The following is a 21,336-nucleotide window of genomic DNA, read 5'->3' on the forward strand; positions in this document are numbered from 1 at the left end:
ATATATATATTATATATATTTCCAGTTCTATCATGAGAACATAAAAGTAAATTAAAAAAAAATCTGTTCTATCTTCAAGACATTTTACTACCATGTGATGAAAAATAATAGTCAAAACAAAAGCAAAGCCATAGCAAAACTCCCCAAAACAGACCTATTATTGACTGTGAATTTAAATGTGGCCCCCTAGTATTTTGGAGTATACCACCTGTACTACTTTCTGGCTCTTATTTTTCCTAGATAGTGTTAAAGAAGTAGATTCTGTGAGTATTAAATGATAGTGAAGTCTGATAGAATAGGATCTGACTCCTAAATTATTAGGATACAAGAAGCTTTAATTATTCCTGTGTGATGCCAGCTTAGCATAGGTGATTTGAAGGCTCAGATGTCATTATGCACACCTTGCCATTAAATGACTTCAGGAAATCTCAAGTCATTGGAGGGTTGTTTCCCTCCTAGGTACATCCACTACGTGTTTGACTTGGGGAATGGCCCCAATGTGATCAAGGGCAACAGTGACCACCCCCTGAATGACAACCAGTGGCACAACGTCGTCATCACTCGGGACAACAGTAACACTCACAGCCTGAAAGTGGACACGAAAGTGGTCACTCAGGTTATCAATGGTGCCAAAAATCTGGACTTGAAAGGTAAACCTTACAGAGAAATTTATCCTTGTTAGAGCATTTCTTACCATTGAAAGACTGTTTCTAGAGGCAAACTACAGTTTATGAGCATTCTGTATTTTTGATTCATTATGCATATTCTTTTTTAATGACACTGAATTATACTATAAGGTAATGTATTCAGTGTTTACTTAGACCACTCCTCAAGGAATGGCTCATTTTCTGAGTGTGCCTTGGGGGCTAAGTGATGAAGAGATAAATGGCAAAATGAGAAGAGACCCTAACACAGATAAGGGAATCCAGGTTTTGGAACTTCACTTGAATGATTTACTGTATGGGAGGACTTTGGTAAAAATTTTTAGACAGCTTCTGTATACTTTTTTTCAAGATGAGGATAGTAATTGTTGCTAAGTTTATGGGCTGTTAAGAAGTTTGATGAAATAATGTCTGTAAAACCCTCAGCATCGCATTGGTAATAGGCACATGAAAAGCACTCAATAAATGGATTTGTTGAAAGGTTAAGCTTTATTATAAAACTAGAGGCCTGGTGCATGAAATTCATGCGGGGGAGGGGAGGTGTTCCCCTCAGCTCAGCCTGCATCCTCTTGAAATCTGGGACCCCTTGGGGGATGTCCAACTGCCAGTTTAGGCCCAATCCATAGGGATCCCTGCAGGTCAGGCCTAGACTGGCAGTCAGACATCCCGCTCGCAATCTGGGACTGCTGGCCCCTAACTGCTCACCTGCCTGCCTGATCACCCCTAACCACTCGCCTGCCTGATTGCCCCTAATCACTCACTGGGGGCTGGCCGGCCGGCCAGGGTGAGGGGCCATGGTCGTTCTGGTCTCTGGTCATTCTGCCATTTCAGTTGCTGGGCTTTTATTATATAGGATGGTAACAGTACCTGCCTCCTAGACTGTATGTGCTGATTAATATGAGATGATGTTTAAAAAATGAATGACACATAAGAAATGTTAGTTTTCTCTTTGTATAATGTAGAAACTCTGGTAATTATTTTGATTATGCTGTTTTTCTCCCCCGATCTATTACCATTATCTAAATAAATGGCCTATAGTACATTTGCTTTAGTTGACCAGGTTTCCAGTCCTTGACTCATTTGCTTTTACTACCTGCTTTCCTTTCCAGGTGACCTGTACATGGCGGGTCTGGCCCAAGGCATGTATAGCAACCTCCCAAAGCTTGTGGCCTCCCGGGATGGCTTTCAGGGCTGTCTGGCATCAGTGGACCTGAACGGGCGCCTGCCAGACCTCATCAATGATGCCCTCCATCGGAGCGGACAGATCGAGCGTGGCTGTGAAGGTACAGCCTTCTTTCTTGTTAAGCAGTAGCCTTGTTGCAAGCACTAAGCCTCTTTGCTGCCTCTGCCAGTGCCTCCTTCCTCAGTTGGCCAGTCCTCTCTTATTCCCCATTCAGTGTCCAACATTGCATCATCATCAGTGTCCTCTGTCATTGCCTAGTATGTGAAGACATGTGCCCCCTGCTCCAGGAATGTGAGTTGGCTGATATCTTTCCAGTGTCACATACCTGCTGATTGAGGACCTTTTCTGGCATTGACATCAGGCTTCTCCTGACTCGTGCCTTTGCTTCCAGCATGGCTGAAAGGGCATCAGGGACTTTTGTTTATACTGTACTACATGGGAAAGTAAAAACTAGAGACTTTTTACATCCTATGGATGTCACCATTAACAAAATGTTTCCTATGTTGCTAATGGTGACTGCATTAGCAGGAGATAGGAAAACGATGTCAGAATGCCATAATGATGGAAGGAAACTAACATTTATTGAGTACTTACTAGATGTCAGGCTTTGTTAAGCAGAGTCTTGGTGTGGTGTGGTGGAACAGCTTTGATATTAAAAAGACTTAGATTGAAGTCCAGAGAGTAGTTCTTCTTAGCTGTGTGACCTTTGAAAAATTACATAACCTCGCTGATCTACATCTTCCTCACCTATAAAATGAGGCAATAAAACTCACCTTGGAAGCTAACATCCATAAATCAGAGATATACATAAAATGCCTAGTATATACCTTGTAAGTACTCAGTAAATGGTAGGGTTATTATTTACAGGTATTATTTCATGTGAAACACATAATAACATCGCATACTCATCAGTGCAGCACAACAAACCATGCTCAGCCTGTTTCTGTAGGTGATCCACTGTCTCTTCATATACTCAGTTGTACAGGTCTTCGAGTCCCAACAGTTCTTTCCTCTATGTAAAAACAGCCTAGTTCTAGCCAGCAGAGGGCAGCAGTGACTATTTTCAGCCTCTCCTAGAGGCTCTGGGTAGGCTGAAAAGGTGACTCTTACCAAACTGGACAGGCAAAGAGGATGTCTGACCTGTCACAAGGATCTATGTGTTCTTTCGTCTGGTTGAGCTTCATGGTCCTTTGTGCAATATATTGTGTTTTCTTGTATTCCTCATTAATTTACCATAGCGATTTTCAACCTTTTTTTTTTTTTAATCACACAGCACACATAAACTAATTACTAAAATTCTGTGGCATAACAAAACAAGTTTTATATTTTTTGCCTATCTGACAAAAAGAATAGGTATAATTTTGATTCATTCATACCAGACAGCTCTTGTGTTGGCTGTTGTCATTTTTCTGATTTGACAATCTAAGGCAGCGGTTCTCAACCGGTGAGTCGTGAACAATGAAAATACATCCTGCTATCAGATATTTACATTACGATTCATAACAGTAGCAAAATTACTGAATTTTGAAGTTATGAAGTAGCAATGAAAATAATTTTATGGTTGAGGGTCACCACAACATGAGGAACTGTATTAAAGGGTCGCGGCATTAGGAAGGTTGAGAACCACTGTAGGATAAATAATGCCACTCCCCCCGCCCCCAAATTCTGCAGTGTTTTGGGCCCAGCATTGCTCCCACAGTAGGAGCACGTTTCAAAAAATCTTGTGGCACACTGGTTGGAAATCGCTGATTTACTACATCAAACCCGTTAATTCATCTCCTGTGTTCAACTTCATTTATCGCTCTATTCTTAACCAGCTTTCAGCTGGATTTGCTCGCCACCTTAAAGCACATTTTTATAAAAGCTTCCCATCAGCTCCCCAGGCGGATTTGTAGTATGGAAGTTTTGTTTCTCCTTCTCTGAGAGTCAGTTGCCCATGAGACATTAATAATAAAACTGATTGTTTCTATAACCCACTGTAGTTCCCCTTAGCCAGGAATATCTCAAGTTCTGTGGACCAAACATGGTGTGTGCATACATGAGGGACAGAAAGTTGGGAATCACCAAGTACCTAAAGTAGACATTTTGCTTTCTTACCCTGGGAATACACAATTTCAATTAACTCAATAATTTTTTGTCTATTGCCTGCTTTTAATGCTTTCAGGTGTTAAAGGCAATCTTGATATAGATGCAGCATTTGGAAATTAAATTGGGTGTCTTAGGTTAGAAGATTGTGGAATGACAGTCATTCCAATGATCCTGGAATAATTCATCATATCAAGTTAAATCATACAATAAAAGCACATATTGAAAAGCATAAGACATGCTTCAAATGTTAAATATTTTTACCATGCCATCAGTTTCTCCTTTAAGAAAGTTAATAGGAATCACCCATTTTAACTTTTAGCAATATGCCTCATAGAAATATAATTAGTCACATATGTAATTTTAAATTTTCTTGTAGCTACATTTTTAGAAGGTAGAAAGTAACAGGTAAAATTCATTTTAATTTTATATTTCATTTAACATAACTCAGTATATCCAAAATATTATCATTTCAGCTTATAATCAATACAAAATTATGAAGACATTTTGCTATTTTTTCATACTAAGCCTTGAAAATCAAGTGTGGATTTTATACTAGTAACCCCCCCCCCACCCGCTCAATTCAGACCACACGCCTTTGAAATGCTCAGTAGTCATGTGTCTGCGGCCACTGTGTTGGAAGCACATTTGTATTGAATATAAAAATCAAAATGTGAGGACATAAAGCTGTAGTATTGAATTAAAAGGAAGTCTAAATGAACTTTTATAAAAGGGGATTGAAACATATAGCATAAAGTGGGAATGGCCCCAGTTAAGAAAGCTTTAAGAAAAGCAGTATGAGCATTAGTGAACATAACTTGTCCATTAGATCAGAGAAAATGTCCCTATCCTTACCTACAGCTTTATGTGCAGTTTGATGTGACTCATCCCATGCATTATGGTGGGTTCTGACCTTCCTCTGAGTATGGGTGATTGTTCAGAGCTGAATATTGTGACTTGATGGCTCTACCATGGCTGAATCTATGGCAAGTCCCTTGGGCCTAATAGCACTGCACTCTATTGCCATGGAGATAATTGCGATGGTTACCCATGGCACATTATGACTGCCTTGCTGGGTGGGATGAAGTGGAGGATGAGTGCTGAGGGAAGAAGGTCCTTGTTTATTGTACACAGATGACTTGGATAATTAGCTTAAGGGGCGGGAAAAATGGCCAAAAAGTAGGTTAAGGCATAAATTGCTGTCATTGGAAATTTGCACCATTGTGAAAAAGCCCATCTAGGAGATCCCAAGAGCTCTTTAGTGTGCTGTGGAAGATGGTGAGGATGGGAATCGAGGGCACAGAACCTTGGAGAGACCACAAGGGAGTGTCATTGTCATTCTGAATCTCTGTATAGAGTATGGGGCCCTCAGGAAAGCCTTTGAGTATTGGACAATATGGGGAACATCTGACTTATTTTTATGTATAGAATAGGAAACAGGGAGGGGATGAGAAGTCATTACTAAGAATAAAAACCCAAATCTCTTCAACATATGTTTTATTTTTACATATCTGCTGTACAAAGCCCAGGATATATCTTATGTTCTTGTAAAAGTCATTGATAGTGGCACTTCAGGGTGCTTAATTGGTAAATGTATTATTTTCTCTAACCCAAAAGAGTTCAAATTATTTTTAAAAGACGTTAATTTACTGACACTCAATTGTTTATACTAAGAAAACAACATCTGGAATTAGGTTTCGAATTTACATCTCATATATACATAGGTGTATAATTTAGATTAAGTTCAACTTCTGGGCAACTCTTAGCCAACATCTAACAGTGACATGCATTTTGGGCTAGGAGTTTTATAATGTCTTATTCAAAACTAGGAACTGGATAATAATGTTTCATTCAATACTCAGCTGGTAAATCTCTCTTTCTATCTAGGGCCAGCTTTGCTTCAGAGGCATATACTAGCTAGGAATGCAATTCCACAATCACAGATGGGGAAACCCTGAGAGAAACACCATACTTAATTTTGAGACTAGCATGAATAAAGTGAAAGGGCATTGATTTGGTGCCTTTTTGTCTACAGCCTTTTGCATTTGGCTATATTGCTATACATGAAACAAATCAAGCTCTTTGGTGGCCCCAAATCATCTTGATACAAATGCCCAATTCTAGGGCTACATTCCTTGGTGGCATTTTCAGTAGGTTGTGAGTAGTGCTCCCAGCAACTCTTCCATGCTTAACTCCTACATGTGCAGAATAATGTCTGTGGGCTCTGTGCACATGTGTGTTTCAGTCTGACCATGTACTACCCTTACTCTTTGATGTTTATCCTGACCGATGAAGAATTGTTTTTCTGGACCATATGCCTGGGGGTTGGCTGTGTGGATTGGGGAAGGCTCTTGTGACCTCTGCTTGTGCTTTGTCTAGTCCAGTGTCCCCCCGTCCCTGCTCTGCTAACATGGCTCTGACAAGGCCTGCTCCGCCCTGTTCTGTGCATCCCCCGTCTGTGCTGTCTCTGGAGAACCTGTAGAGCATTTCAATTGTCTGTTTGAGTGATGTTGGTTATGCCAATTGTATTTTCATTTCTGTCATGTTACCCTGGTTTACTCTATTTCTTACTAACCTCTGGTTATTGTTTTCACCTTTCCTGTTCTTTCGCTAACAAAGTTGCGTTGACCAAAGCTGACCTGCAAGGTAGAGAAGGTTCTTGTTCCCATTATCCCTTTGGACTGAAAGATGCCCTGTGTAACCCTTGGTATCTTCTCCTGGGAGGCCTTCAAGCTGTCACACCTCTTGGACAGCAGCAGTTGTGGGAGGGGGCTGAACTCTGTTCTTCTGAAAGAGTGGCAGAAAACCCAGATCAATGCACAAAAAATAGCAACAAAGGCAAGACCTCTGGGGGATGGGAACATGATTCTGTTTCAGAGGGACCAAAGAGGTTTGACAGCACCCCATATTGTGACTACCCACCAACATATTAATCCACTTCTAGAAATGATGAAACGCCTCTCCAAGTAGTTGACATGAAGGGGTTGTCTCTAATTTGTTCACTATAGATAGAATGTAGAACTTATAAAAAGGAAAAGGAGAAAAAAAGCCACTTGTTCTTAATTTATTATTTTTTGGGTCAGGGAGGTCATTTCTCACAGCAGAACTTTTGAATGTTTGGGCCTTATGGAAGAGAATGTCATTTTCTCTGAACTAATTGTTAAGGAAATAATTTTAGGCATTTGGGAGATATTAATATCATTAAAGCATTCTAGAGATTTATATTTCCTATCAGGGATTTTGGTTGAGCACTTTAATTTCCTGTTTTGTAATCTAAAGTAAAAAAAAGTATCCTTGAGGAACAAGAGGATCTGTGGGTTTTATCCTGAACACCCTTTAAAATGCCTTCCACACCGAAACCGGCTTGGCTCAGTGGATAGAGCGTCGGCCTGCGGACTGAAGGGTCCCAGGTTCGATTCCGGTCAAGGGCATGTACTTGGGTTGCGGGCACAACCCCTTCCATTGTGATCTCAGTGAATTGACTGCAGAAACTGCTCCTTCTACCATTCAAAGGGGCACTTTCAAAGTCAGTAATGATCCACTGGTCCTATTATGTCAGGCTGCTTTGATGCAGAATAGCAAGCCAGGAGCAGGCATTGGAGGTATTTTCTGGTTGATACCCATACAGGATATTGGGCTTTGGATGGTCTCTGCAGAGTTTGCAGTCAGCAAATATTGTTAGAAATTATGAAGACAAAGCTAGTCTTAAAAAATTACTTTTCCCCCAAAGATCACTTACTTTGCTGTGACTTGTTATACTTCGTTCAGGTGGCCAATACAAATGTCTATTTCTTGAGTGGACATCAACTTATAAGGCCTTTCTCTAGTCATTGTGGTAACTTTATTTCCTTCATCCTCTGTTAGCAGAATTAGATATATGCAAATATGTAAAAAATTAATGAGAAGAATGTGCTGAATTAGTACTTTGAAGTCCAATGTAGCTATAGAATAGTTTTTATTTTTAAAGTATGCAGGGCCCTTCCAGTAATACTGAAGGCTGTTATGTTTAGACATTCTGTTCAATGGTCAAAGCAGGTCTACATATCACTGTGGACATGAAGGGGAGGGAGATGAGGGCAGGATTTGATCTATAGTAGGAGACAATATAAGGTTGCCATAGCTTCTCATGAACAGATTTATTAGGTAATACTAGACAACTGTATCCCCTTGTAGACTTTAACATTCTCCATTATAATAACTGTGTGGATTTTAAGTCCCCAGAACCTAGCACAGGTCTTCTTACATAGGGACTTCATATGTAGAAAAATGATCTGAAAGTTCCCATTCAAAGGAAAAAAACGTTTGTGGGAATTAATACATAGAACTGGTTGATTTCTATGCCTACTGTACAATGTGCAATTACATGTTTGGGGGCATAATAGTTTGGAGTATCTTCACTTTCCCATTTGTACAAGCAGTCTAGTCATTTGGATGGTTTTTATGTTATTACTCCATTGACCCAAACTCTCTTCCATTCTTGGGATGACTTGACAGTTTGTCTGGCAGGAGCTGTTATTCTTTGTAATTATTTTGGGTCATCTTACTCTTAATTTTGGGTCCTTGCTCTTTCCCCCTATTTTGGCAAAAGAGCTTTAGGATACAAATGCCTTTACTGTTTTATTTTCCTGACATTGGGGTGTAGAATGATACTTGTGCTGGCTTATTCAACAGTGACCTGTGGGCACAGATATTATTAATTCCCGTCAAGTGTTAGGGGAGGTAAAAAACATCAGATGAAGAAAGAAATTAGACAGACTAAAATGTACAGGCAAATGGTATTCAGAAGGAAATAGATGATGGAGTCTAGAAAGTTGAATAATGATTCTGGTTAAGTCAACAGCTTGCATCTTCTTGTTATTGTGTTTTTGGGGTGGTGGGTTGTTGGGGTTTTTTGAAAGTTATTAGTTTATTTTAACTTCTGCAGTGATCTGTTGTTGAATTTAACAGGGATTAGGCTACTCCCATGGGTACTTAGCTAGGTACTAGATTTATAGATGGGATGCAATCTCTGACTTCAAATAAACCAGTAGGAGATCAGCCAGTAATGACACTGCAGAGTGCGAACTGCTCTGCCGGAATGGATGTGGAATACACTATGGGAGCCTGGAGAAGGACTGTTGGACTGTGTGCACTGCTGGTAGTCAAGGTGGGTGATCCGGAGATTTTCCCAGGCATAGTTTGAGCTGAGACTGAAGGACAACCTGTGTTAGGTGGATTGGAGGTAGAAGCACATTCAAGAGGTTGGCTGGTTGGAAATCTACAAGATGCTCAATTTGGCTAAAATAATGTGCATGTAGGGATGTGATCAAAGGTGAAACTGGAGGGGTAAGAGAAAGACAGTTGATGTCAGGCTTTTGTGTAAGGCATTTGACAAATGATTGTAAGGCCAGAGATTTGAATTTGATTTTCACTTTATCAAGATCACTGCCAGCAGGGGGCAGAATAGATTAGCAGGACAGGGACCAGAAACAGAGCAGAGTTAGGAGGGAAGTAGCATATTTAAAGACAGAGGAAAGAGACATGAGCCTAATACCTGTGACTTTAACTGGCAAAAAGGTAAACGGGTTTCCCTCTCAAGTAAAACCTCTGAAGAAAGAGGAAGAAAATGAGCGTTTTCTCCTGTTTGTTTTTCGACCACCCCACAGTGTTACTCTGTTTCATAGCAGATACAGTTATACAGTATGACAAAAAGGCTTCAAGGAAAAAAAAGATTTCAAGGGATGAAAAATCTGCCTTTAGGGGAGGAGAGGGAGTCGGCAGTCCCTTGAGGGAAGTGGGAAGTGTTTCCTTGCTGAGAGGTGTAGTCCCATGAATCTCAGAGTCCCTTGAATAGAATTACAATGTCTATGGACCTTTCAGAAGTAATTTTCTAATTCCTATTTATTTGCAAGATGGTATTCCTGGAGAGGAAAAGATTCCATAAAAGCTTGTCCATATGAGAAAGGAAATGCACAACTATAAAATAAGTATTGTTTGACCTATTGAGGCAGATGGCCCGTGAACTATCTATATATATAAAAGGCTAAGTGACTGTCGGACCCATAGCTATGATTCACAATGACCACCAGGGTGCAGATGCTCAATGCAGGAGCTGCAGTGACTTGGTAGTGGCGGTTCTCAGGTGACGCACCCCGGAACCAGAGAGGATGGAGCCCAATTCCGGGGCAGGTCACCCGAGAACTGCCCTCTTGAATCCAGTACCCCTTGGGGGATTTCAGAGAGCCAGTTTTGGCCCAATCCCCACAGGCCAGGCCAAGAGACCCCACCTTCCAGAGGGACCCTGCTCACTCCACAGACTCCTGTAGAGCTGCAGTGCCAAGGCAGCCGGCCGGGGAAGGACCAAGGGAGGTTGGCTCCAGGGTGTGTCCAGACCATCTTGCCCAGTCCCACCATGCTGGCCACCTTCTAATTAATATCTTTTCATGTGCACAAATCCATGCACCGGGGCACTAGTAAGAAATAAAAGAATAGCTCTTATTGGGTTAGGTAATTAATCAGAATATCCTCTCCCTGATTTCCATTATAATTCCCCTAGTAAATTTTATTTCTGGAGTTGCATGGCTTATTTTCTAGAAATGTATGTTGCCCCTCTGCCCAGATGGTACCTAGGTGGTGGGGTGGGGGTTAGGGATTGTTTAAATCTGGTTCTAAGTGCTGTGTATCTTGAGTAAGTCAATAAATGTATTGAGTTTGGATGCCTTGAAAACATGAAGATTCATTCAAGTCATTTGTGATAAGAGTTGGCCAAACACATCTGTAGGTAAAGGGAATTTTAATTCTCCAACTTTCTTTATTGTGAAGTCTATAGTTCCCCACTTCATTTTCTCCAAAGCAAAGGGCTGCATCATATTCTCCATTGCATTTTATGTAATAATAAAATGTAGCATGTGGCCTAATAGAAATAAGTTCCTCAAAATGGTTTGCTTTATGGGAAATGATAATTAAATGGAATTACCTCTGTGGTTTATGTCTCTTATCCCTCAACATTGTATAATAGGTTTCTCACAGGAAAACTGTGTAATTATGACCTACTACCTTAATCTGTCTTGTTTCTAGGCTATGGACTGACTACACATCCAACTAAAATGGGTGGAGAGAGCTCGATTTTCCCTCCCAACAGTACCCTTAATTGAGGGTCTGTTTAGGGCAGGCACATGCAAAATAAAGGCTTGGCTAATTGTATGTCCATTATGACCACAACCTTGTGTGGTAGATACTATCACTATTTTGCGAGTGATTTTGTAAGCTTTTCATATGTTATCTTATTCAATACTCATGTCATGTGAGGTAATAATAATTTCTATCTTTATTATGTAGACTAGAGGCCTGGTGCACAAAATTTGTACATGGAAGGGGCAGTCCCCTCAGCCCGGCCTGCACTCTATCCAATCCAGGATCCCTCGGTGGATGTCCAACTGCCGGTTTAGGCCTGGTCATCTCCAATGGCCCTCCCCTGCCAGCCTGGTCTCACCCCCAACTGCCTACCCCTGCCAGCCTGGTCTCGCCCCTAACACCCTGCCAGCCTGATCTCGACCCTAATTGCCATGGCTTTGTCTGGAAGGAAGTAGGACATCTGGAAGATGGCCAGTTGACCAGTCTAATTAGCATATTACCCTTTTATTAGTATCAATGAGGAAACAGATTCTGAGGATTTTGGGAGCTAGCCCAAGGTCACATTGCTATTAAGTGCCAAAGCTGGATTTTACCCTTTATGGTCCAATGTTATTTTTGGAATTCAAACAGTCTGGTCCAAATTAATTGACAGGATTAAATGTTGAACTTTTTAATGTTCTTATTGCTTGACGTTGGACTTGTTCCTAGTGCCTGGTCTGTCAAGTCAGCCTTGAGGTTGGACAGAAAAGGATTAAAGCCTATGATCTTTCCCAACTATGCCATGTGATGACTCTGGATCTGTCTATTTCCAAATCAGAAACAGTGCACAGATGACCAGAAAGTGTCTGGGAGTGTCCTCCAAGCTTATCTTATGGTAGAGGTTTCACATCAATGATATTTCACTACACGTTCTAGATGATATTTGCAAAATTTTATTACAGCAAAATATTTTAAATTACATGTCTTTTTGTTGAGCCTGGCATTTGAAACCCATTTTCTCTCTTTCATAAATATACTCCTTTTTACCCCAACACGCAGCTACATCAGTGCTGAGAAAAGAAGGAAACACAGATAAGGAGGCCTTAATTTACATATTCTGAAGCAGCATTGAATTCTAAGGGCCTGTTCGTGGTTTTAAAAGGAAGGGATGATCTAATCATTTGACTTTCATGAGAGACCCAGGCACCCTCTGAATATAGGGTGGTTCGAACAAGATGGCCTTATGATGCCAGCCATTCTCTCACCTTCACAAATACCCTGTCAGGGGCAGACATCAACTCCTACCCCTCCATGGCCATGGAGGTGTCGTGTGGGTAAATACACTTCACTTGCAAAGTGTAACTATACTGTGCAATTCATTGGCCATCAAAGACAGTGCTGGCGCCAGCAGAGGGATATTCAGATATTTTGCAAGCTGGAGTTGAGGTCGAATAACGTGAATCCACTTGAAATTGGCTGTGGTGGGAGTATTTTATGCTACAGAAATCAAGTTATAGAAATATTATAGATCAGGCTTTGTTATTATTTCTTTTTTCTGGGAGGGAGTTCTGGTTGTTTGATATTCACCAGCACAGGACCCATCAAAAGCCATTGGAGATAAAGACTTCATGAGGGCCTCATGATTTCAACCAATTTCCATGTACATCTTGACTTATTTATTCCTAATGTCCAATGAGAGGGCTGATGTGAGAACAGAGGTTTTATTGAAATGCCCCAGGTGTTAGATTGTGTCAGTTTTTTTCACTCGTCATTCTAACCAAATGACTTTTCTGACCCCTCTTTTGAAAAGAGGAACCATAAGCACCTGAGCATGTTTGACCAGAGCAGTGTCAATGCCATTGGAGCATTCGCCAGGCATAGATCCTTGCCTTTGGGATACAAAGGGAAGATCTTGGGAACACAGCTGCTCTTCGCTTTCCTGCCAATGAAATTATATAACATTTAGGACCCTGTTCTTAAGCTTTGCTTAATCTTCTTTAAAATGGGAAATAGAACATTCACTTCTCAGTTGTCTCTCTCTATTGAAGAAAGACACTTGACACATTTAAGGATAATTGCTTTCTTATTTTAAAATTAAATGGAAGTGAATTGGGTTTTTGTCAATTAAAAAGGAATGGATGTTATATTGTCTGTAAATTACTCTCTTCAGAAAAGCCAAGAGAATCCACCACTGTAAATGTAGAAATACTTCTGAGAGCTACAGCAGTAGTTTTGCTGAAGGGACCAAGACATGTAGCTAAGTAAGTAGGTGATTTCTAATGTCACATATGCCCTCCCTGAAGCTTCAACACTTTTAATTCTTATATTTTAACAGTAGAGGGTACCAATTTCACAGAAAGCTATTAAAGGCCTTTCACAGGTACATATACACACAGATACACAGATGCATCTACACTAATAAAAGAGAAACATGCAAATTGGTCATCACTCGGCTACTCCCACCAGACAATCAGGATGAGTATGCAAATTAACCCAACAAAGATGGTGGCTAATTTGCATAAGCAGGCTCGGAGCAAAGACTGAAGACTGATGACGACTGAAGACTGAAGACCACTGAAGACTGAAGAGGCTTGCCTTCTCTGCTGTGGCCAGAGCAGAGAAACCTCCAGGCTTGGCTTCTTCGCTGCGGCCAAAGCAAAGGTGTGGGTCCCGGGTGCTGGAAGAAAACCAGTGCCGGCAGTCAGGGGAAGGAAGGCCTATTGCATGAATCTCTTTGTGCAACGGGCCTCTAGTATATCTATATGTACTTGTCTTCTTTCTTCTAATTTTTTCTTTTCCCTTCTTTCCCCCTAATTGCTGCTCACTCATTCTCTCTCTAGGAAAAAAGTGTACATTTTAAAAAGTAAAAGTGGAAATGTGTATGCACTTCTCAGGAGTGGAAAATAAAGTTGAAGGTAGAAGATGAGAACTCTTTAGACAATCTATGGCATCTCTCAAAAGGCTCCTTCTCATGGCAGCTGTGCTTTGAATGGGCTGGGCAAACCTTTGGTTGGCACAAAGCTCTACTATGATAATGCTTCACATTTAGGTTTCACTCATAGAGTCTAAGCTCTTTGACAACTGATGCTTTGAGATTAAAGATGATGGATCTTGCTAAATGAACCCTACCTGGTGCCTACTAACTGGTCTACCAGCCTTGGGCCTTTAGGATAAATAGACATTGGAAATCAGACCAGGTGTATCACTCCCAGGCTTCCCACTCACCAAGCCTACCTCCACAATATGGCCAAGACCAGGCGGTGCTGGCTTAGCAATATTTATCAATCTTAAAGAGGGTGTTTTTGTTTAAGTCTTACTTGGCACTAACAGAAGGAAAATACACTGTAATACCAATGTCCTGTGCTTCGGGCAGCACTTCTATCTCAAGGACCTGCAAGCAATAAAAGATACTCTGTCAACTTGTGATTTTCTAGACCATGAAGAGGAGTTGACTAAATCAGTTTGCATGAACTGCAAAGGTGGATTTCAGCAGTAAAAGGCATGAAATGACTGTCTGGGACAGTTCTTAAAGACCAAACAATCGTACATTCAAGCAGAATGATGGGAAAGTCGTGGCAGCCTTCAGAGTTATCATCTGAAAAAAAATAGAGAAAAGACACAATGTGATCCTTCCCAGTGAACTAAAAACAGAATTGAGAGTTAGAAACCAAAGTCCTAACATCAGTGACAACTTATATTGTCTTTTCATGCATACTTCTGTCACCTTGTCACTTTTTCTGCTATCCAAAGAAAAGTCACCATTTTTTTTCTCAAAAGAATATGTGATTACTTTAGTGAGTATTGACTACATATCAAATATAAAAGTTGTGTACACTGTTCCCATACAGGGCTTTCCTAAGCGTTGGTGTAGCTTTAAGTTATTATTATTAATAATAATGAAAAATTCTGTATATCTAATTCCCAAAGTTTATGTTATCTTAGAATATCTTGAAATTTATGTTATCTTAGAATATCTGGAATTTTAGGTTGATGTGGAAGAATATTTTAGATGAAATTATTAAGTCCTTAAGAATGTCTGTTATATGTATAAGCACGCAAAATACATATTTTTGTTCATAAAATAGGTCAAAACTAGGCTCTTTTATTTTTACTTGAATTTTGAATTGAAATGGCATTTACAAATTTTTCTTGTTAAAAAGCACATACAGTGAAATAAGCCAGTGAAAGAAAAATAGCATATGAGCTCACTCTTATGTGGAATCTAATGAACAAAATAAACTGTTGAATAAAATAGATCCAAAGACATTGTAGCATGGAACAGACTGAGGAATCTCAGAGTGAAGGTGGGGGAAGGGTGGGAGGATGGGAAGAGATCAATCAAAGAACTTATGTGCATATATGCATAACCCATGGACACAAACAATAGGATGGTTGAGGCCTGGGGCAGGGGAAGGGGCAGGCTATAAGGGGTTAGTGAGAGAAAAAAGGGGACATATGTAATGCTTTCAACAGTAAAGATTAAAAAAATAGCATATACATTGTTACGTTAAAATCTTTATCTGGATATAGGTTAGGAATACTTTATTTAAGTTCACCAGCCTCAGCGCACACACACACACACACACACACACACACACACACCTCTGGCTTACCCACCTCCAACAATGTTAAGTGGGTTAGTCATGGAGTTAGCAAGTTTGGATTTGAAATCCCACTCTGCTACTTGCATGTGAGGTCTTGCAAATAATCACCTAACTTTTCTATGACTCAGTTTACTTTTATGAAGTCCTTGCCTTCAGACTCATTTAGCAATAAAAACTTATTTTATCTTTGAAATTCTGGATGTCTTTCATGGGAATATTATTCTTGTTTTTCTGATTCTTTAGTAATTTTAACTACGGTTGCTTCATCATGTGTTTATGAAGATTAATTGAATTAATATCTGAAATGCACTTAGTGTAGTGTCTGACACAGCTATGTAAGTGCCTTTTTCTTTTGTTATGGTTATGTTCTCACTCTTATTTGTACAAGATTATCTTATATCAATGGATGTGCATTTAGAACAAAACTTTCCCCCCAGAACATTTTGTGTTTTTTTTTCTCTGATTTGTTTCTTGCTCTCCCCCGCCAGCCCCCCTTTTTCTGGAGGCACTCTATCTATGAAAAATAGACAGATTGAGATGAAATACAGTCTATTCAGAAAATGATGTACTTAAATAGTTTGAAGGAAGAGTAGGAACTTATATTATCATCTTGAAAGTGTTTTAGAGTTTAGCCCATTCTCTCTTCCATTCAACACAGTTACTGCATAATGTCCATGGGCAATGGAGACACAAAAGAGTACTTGTCTATCATCTTGTGAGATTGAATGAGTCCAATAGTTAAATAAAGGGAGGAAATGTGGTCAATTCAATCACTCCCAAAAGAAAAGCTTTGTTCCAAATAGAAAATTCTTTATAGGAGCTGATATTGGTAAATGCTTTGGGTGAGTTGTTAATTAGGAAAACCACTTGGTTTTATGTCATAAAAGAATGACTTTATTTCTTTAATGTTTGGTTCTTTTTTATGTGTTCAATAATATTTTCTGAGCCCTTAGTTTATACCAAATATTTTATCAGTAATTAGAAACATGAAGGTGAGCAAAAGAGACAAGACTTTTGCTCTCAAAGGGCTTATATTCCAGTAGAATGAGGCAGACAATAAAGGATTTATTAAGTATCTTATTTACAGGCCATGCAATTATGAGTTAAATAAACAGGGAGATATGGTGGAGAGCAAATGAAATGTTGGCAGGGCCTTTCTTAAATAGAATAATCTTAAGAAAGCCCATTTGGAGCTCCAACTTAAAGAATGAGAATGAACCAGTCATTTGAAGATCAGGAAGGATCTTTCAAGAAGTGGGTGGAGCAAGAGAAACAGACCTTGGAGGTAGAGATGGGCCTGAAGTATAAGAGCAGAGGTCCTGCTATGCAGCAGAGCTCAGAACACCCAGTGGGCCTGCCTGGTGTGGCTCAGTGATTGAGCATTGACCTATGAACCAAAAGGTCATGGTTAGATTCCCAGTCAAGGAACATGCTTGGGTTGCAGGCTTGATCCCCAGTGTGGGGCATGCAGGAGGCAGCCAATCAATGATTCTCACTCATCATTGATGTTTCTCTCTCTCCCCCTCTCCCTTCCTCTCTGAAATCAGTAAAAATATATTTTAAAAAATAACACCCAGTGGGCAAGTCACAGGTGATTTCTGAGCCCTGCCTCCAGTTGGTAGGTCTGCATGTCTTCAAAGCTTCCCAGGTGATGCAGGTGATGCTGATTTGGGTCAACACTGTGAACACTGCTGTGTTAGGGAGGGATTAGAAGGAAGAAGGGATGCTGGAACACTGTGAGCTGGGGTGCATAAAAGGAAATGAGGTTGGAGAAGGAAGCAAATGCCTAGCATATCAGCCTGGAAAGGAGGTACCAGTGCAGGCAAGATCTGCAAAAGGTCATCGCAGGTCACCCTGGTCCTCAGTGATGTGCTTTTTCTTACATGTATACAATGTAGTCAGTGTTCAGGGATTATCAGATTCTACATGGCACTCCCCCCCTTTAATGCATGTGAAATAAATCCCATGGAATTTGGAAATTACCTACAGCTCCCTCTGTGTTTGAGTCCCCTGAGCAACCTTTGACAAATGGAACAGATTGCTCACTTTGCAGAGCACAGACGTTCTCCCACGCTTGGGTTTGGAAGTATGAGACACAGGCAAATCAGGCGGCTGCAATTCAGATCAGCTCAACATTTACAGAAACACTTGCTCTGCAGCTGGCAGAGCTATTTAGTGCAGCAAGGACACAGTGAAAGCATATTCTGTGATTTCTCACAGCAAGCAGCATTCCGTCTTTTGGGGATAAATAGCAACAACCCACATGAAACAATTAGAGGATTATATAAGCAGAGGACAGTGCAATGTGTAATAAAGTGTTAAATGGAATATTATCATATGTGGACGTTAATGAGGCAGATAATAAGTGCCCAGGCCACTATGAAGAAGGGGACTTGGTTAAAATTCCTGGAGAATATTTCATAGGGATGAGGCATTTGAACTGGCCCTAGGAAACTGTTTAAAATTTGGCTGGAAGGGAGGGAAAGACATGGGAAAGCCTTTGTCTTCAGATTCAATCAACATGCAAAGAATTCTTGTGTTTTCTCAGTTTTTGCTATTCTGCTGTCTTTCAAGGGAAAGCCTTCCATGTGTTTCTGATTCTGAGTTCAACTGAATTACTAGCCCATTGTCTAGGGAGAGCTGTTTGGTCAGGGAGCCCCATGAATTTCTCAGAAGCCTTTATCCTTTGAAGGAAGCTGTCCTGATTTGCCATTGTTAATGAGACTTGTACTACACAATGCACAAGTTTAAGACCCACTGAGAACATGACCATGTACCTCTTTTCATCTCCACATGGGGGAAGCACATGGCATACAGCCCTGCAGAAACCCAGCAGCTGAGCTGTTCCCCCAGCGTTAGTAATTGTCTTGAACTTTCTTATGTCACATCTTAACAGCTTTGTACTGGGAGTGATGGACTGTACTGCTTCCACCCTTCATGAATAAATATAAAATGTCTTGCCACCAGGAAGGCTGACCCTTTGTAGCCATGCATTTCTTTTGTGCATGTATCCTTAAGACCCTGCGTTCTTACATTTCAAAATCCTGTGCCTGTATGAAGCTTAGGTTGGAATTTGTGAAATGTGCACTTATTGCAATGTATATATTTTTACTCTGTAAGTGGGGAGGGGGGCTGTTTGTTTGTTTGTTTGTTTGTTTTTGCATCAGATCCTAGCTCATACCTTGGATATCACTCAAAGGGCTCACCCCCTTTGCTGAGTCTCTCTGGGAAATTCATGGTTATCCTGAATATTAAGATATATCCTGTTAGTTCAGGTAATTTGAAAGGTGTAGGCTAAACTTTAATCCCAATGTTAAGGCAAAATAGAGAAATGAGAAAGAAAGAATGATTAAAGAGTGGTCCTGGCTGACCTAAAAAGAGAGTTTAATGGCAATTTGAAAGACAGAAATTGTCAAATATTTTTACTTGCCCATTCATATCCAGAAAAGATTTTGAGAATGCCCCTAGAAAGATATGCTTATCATTATAGTTATGTTACTTATATATGAAAGACACACAGAAATAGAAATAATAAAGAATGTGATTTTTAAAATGAGCATCATTTCTAAGATTTTCTTTCCAAACTTTAAGCAATTCTTTTGTATCTCTGGTGTCTGGGCACCCTGAATGAGTACACCTGTGTAAACTTATAGCAGCAGGCAGCATGGTGCTGTGCACTGGTTCTCAAATGTTAGTCTGCATCACAATTTCCTAGAAACTTGTGGAAACACAGATTTCTGCCTCCCCTCAAAGCCTCTAATTTAGCAGGTCCGAGGGTCAAACCCAAGAATTTACATTTCTAACAACTTCCCAGGTGACGCTGATCTGAGGACTGTACTTTGAAACCACTGAGGTAGTTGAGAGCTTGGGTCTCAGAACTAGTCTACCAAAGATGGAAATCAGGATTCTTTAATTAGCAAATGTGTGACCTTGGTTAAATTATTTCACCTCTCTGAGCTTGGGTTTTATATCTGTGAAATGATGGCCATCATATGTACTTACCTTTTAGAGCTACTGGAGAGCTTAATGCGATCACAGAGACAAAGTGCTTAGGACTCAGAGCTTGTTACCTATAAAGAACCAAACAATACATGTTGGCTTCTATTTTCTCCTCCTTTGAATTATCATCAAACATATTTTAATGTTACAAAGTAGACTTTAGGGCAGTGATGGCGAACCTTTTGAGCTCAGCATGTCAGCATTTTGAAAAACCCTACTAGACCAGTGATGGCGAACCTTTTGAGCCTGGTGTGTCAGCATTTTGAAAAACCCTAACTTAACTCTGGTGCCGTGTCACATGTAGAAATTTTTTTGATATTTGCAACCATAGTAAAACAAAGACTTATATTTTTGATATTTATTTTATATATTTAAATGCCATTTAACAAAGAAATATCAACCAAAAAAATGAGTTCGCGTGTCACCTCTGACACGCGTGTCATAGGTTCGCCATCACTGCTTTAGGGACATCTGTGCCTTAATTCATGAGAATCATGGGCATGTGATTTTCTGCTTTAGCATTATCCATGTAGAAAGACCATGCCCAAGTGAGATCTCTTTCTAGTTGAATGGTAGAGATGAAGTTTTTTCGCAAGGTCTGCCTAAAAGAGAACAGTGTGTTCAGCCCTCTCCCCTCTGTGTGTAACTGTTGGTAGTGTGTGACTAAGTGTGTATTTCTGTTGTCTTTTGTATATAATAATTCTTGTTGCATGATACAGAGTTGACATTTTTGGTGGTTGTGTCTTTGAATGTTTTGGGGCATGAGGATAGTACATTTAAGTGATTGCTTTGAATTTGATGAATTTTAACCCGTTTCTATCTACTTTTTCTTCTCTTCCTCTTTTTTTTTTTTGTATGCATTACTAGGACCAAGTACAACCTGCCAGGAGGATTCATGTGCCAACCAGGGGGTCTGCATGCAGCAATGGGAAGGCTTCACCTGTGACTGTTCCATGACCTCATATTCTGGAAACCAGTGCAATGATCGTGAGTACAACCTTTTTATTATTGGATTTTTTTGAAAGAGTTCAGAGGTTTGGAGGGGCATTGTGTAAAAGGGTAGCTCTTCTGAAAGATTCATTAGCAATTTTCTCCTCCAGAGACTGGGAAAATAAAGAACCAATGTTCTTTTGCGGTTTCCTGGAGGTGATACTAGCACTGCTGGTGGACATAGTTCAGTGCCATGGGAATCTGTAACCTAGGTCTCCACTTCCTTCTCATGTTATTGACCTAACATGGCCACTGAAAGGTGAACAAATACTTGAAATTTCTGACTACTTATTGGAAGGAGATGTATTAAAAAAGCCCTGACTTTGTATGTCCTGCTGACCTTCTGATTTTCTAAATACAGCCTAAACTCATGGTAGGAGTATTTTTATGATCTGAACTCAGTCCGTTGGACCCTTGGTTTCATAAACAAGATGCATGATGCTATCTGAGCAAACAGCAAAGCCATGGTATAGTTTGCCCATATGTGAGTAAGTGTTAATTACAGCATTATCCCTATCATGATTATTTGGTTTTCCTTGATTCCTTATTATTCAACTTTTTTCCATGTATGTAGTTGTCTCTTGTTCTTTTATTTTTTTTTCACCTTTCTCATAGTTTTTGGTCTTCATATGGTCTGTTAGTCTCTTAAGATACATGAAGGAGAAGCAAGTGAGGATTCTAGCACTGTAGAGAAAAAAAGCTCTTGATTTTCATTGATCTA

General features: G+C 40.1%; 1 protein-coding gene across 18 annotated transcripts in view; it reads left to right on the top strand.

The window, feature by feature from the left end:
• The window catches only part of NRXN3 (neurexin 3), a 1,555,579-nt gene that overhangs the window by 722,639 nt on the left and 811,604 nt on the right, over positions 1-21,336 (top strand). For 10 of the 18 annotated variants that reach the window (XR_001512329.1, XR_001512328.1, XR_001512327.1 and 7 more), the window contains 4 exons: positions 460-650; positions 1,772-1,945; positions 6,550-6,576; positions 20,493-20,612. Coding sequence is in view for 13 of the 18 variants with exons in the window: in XM_006778842.2 (XP_006778905.1) it covers positions 460-650; positions 1,772-1,945; positions 6,550-6,576; positions 20,493-20,612 (512 nt within the window). In the remaining 5 variants the exon portion in view is untranslated. The remainder of the gene's footprint in view (positions 1-459; positions 651-1,771; positions 1,946-6,549; positions 6,577-20,492; positions 20,613-21,336) is intronic. The other 8 variants (XR_001512331.1, XM_015558011.1, XM_015558018.1 and 5 more) reach the window with 1 other exon arrangement.

This window comes from Myotis davidii, unplaced genomic scaffold, assembly GCF_000327345.1.
Source record: "Myotis davidii unplaced genomic scaffold, ASM32734v1 scaffold309, whole genome shotgun sequence".
NCBI classification, from domain to species: domain Eukaryota; kingdom Metazoa; phylum Chordata; class Mammalia; order Chiroptera; family Vespertilionidae; genus Myotis; species Myotis davidii.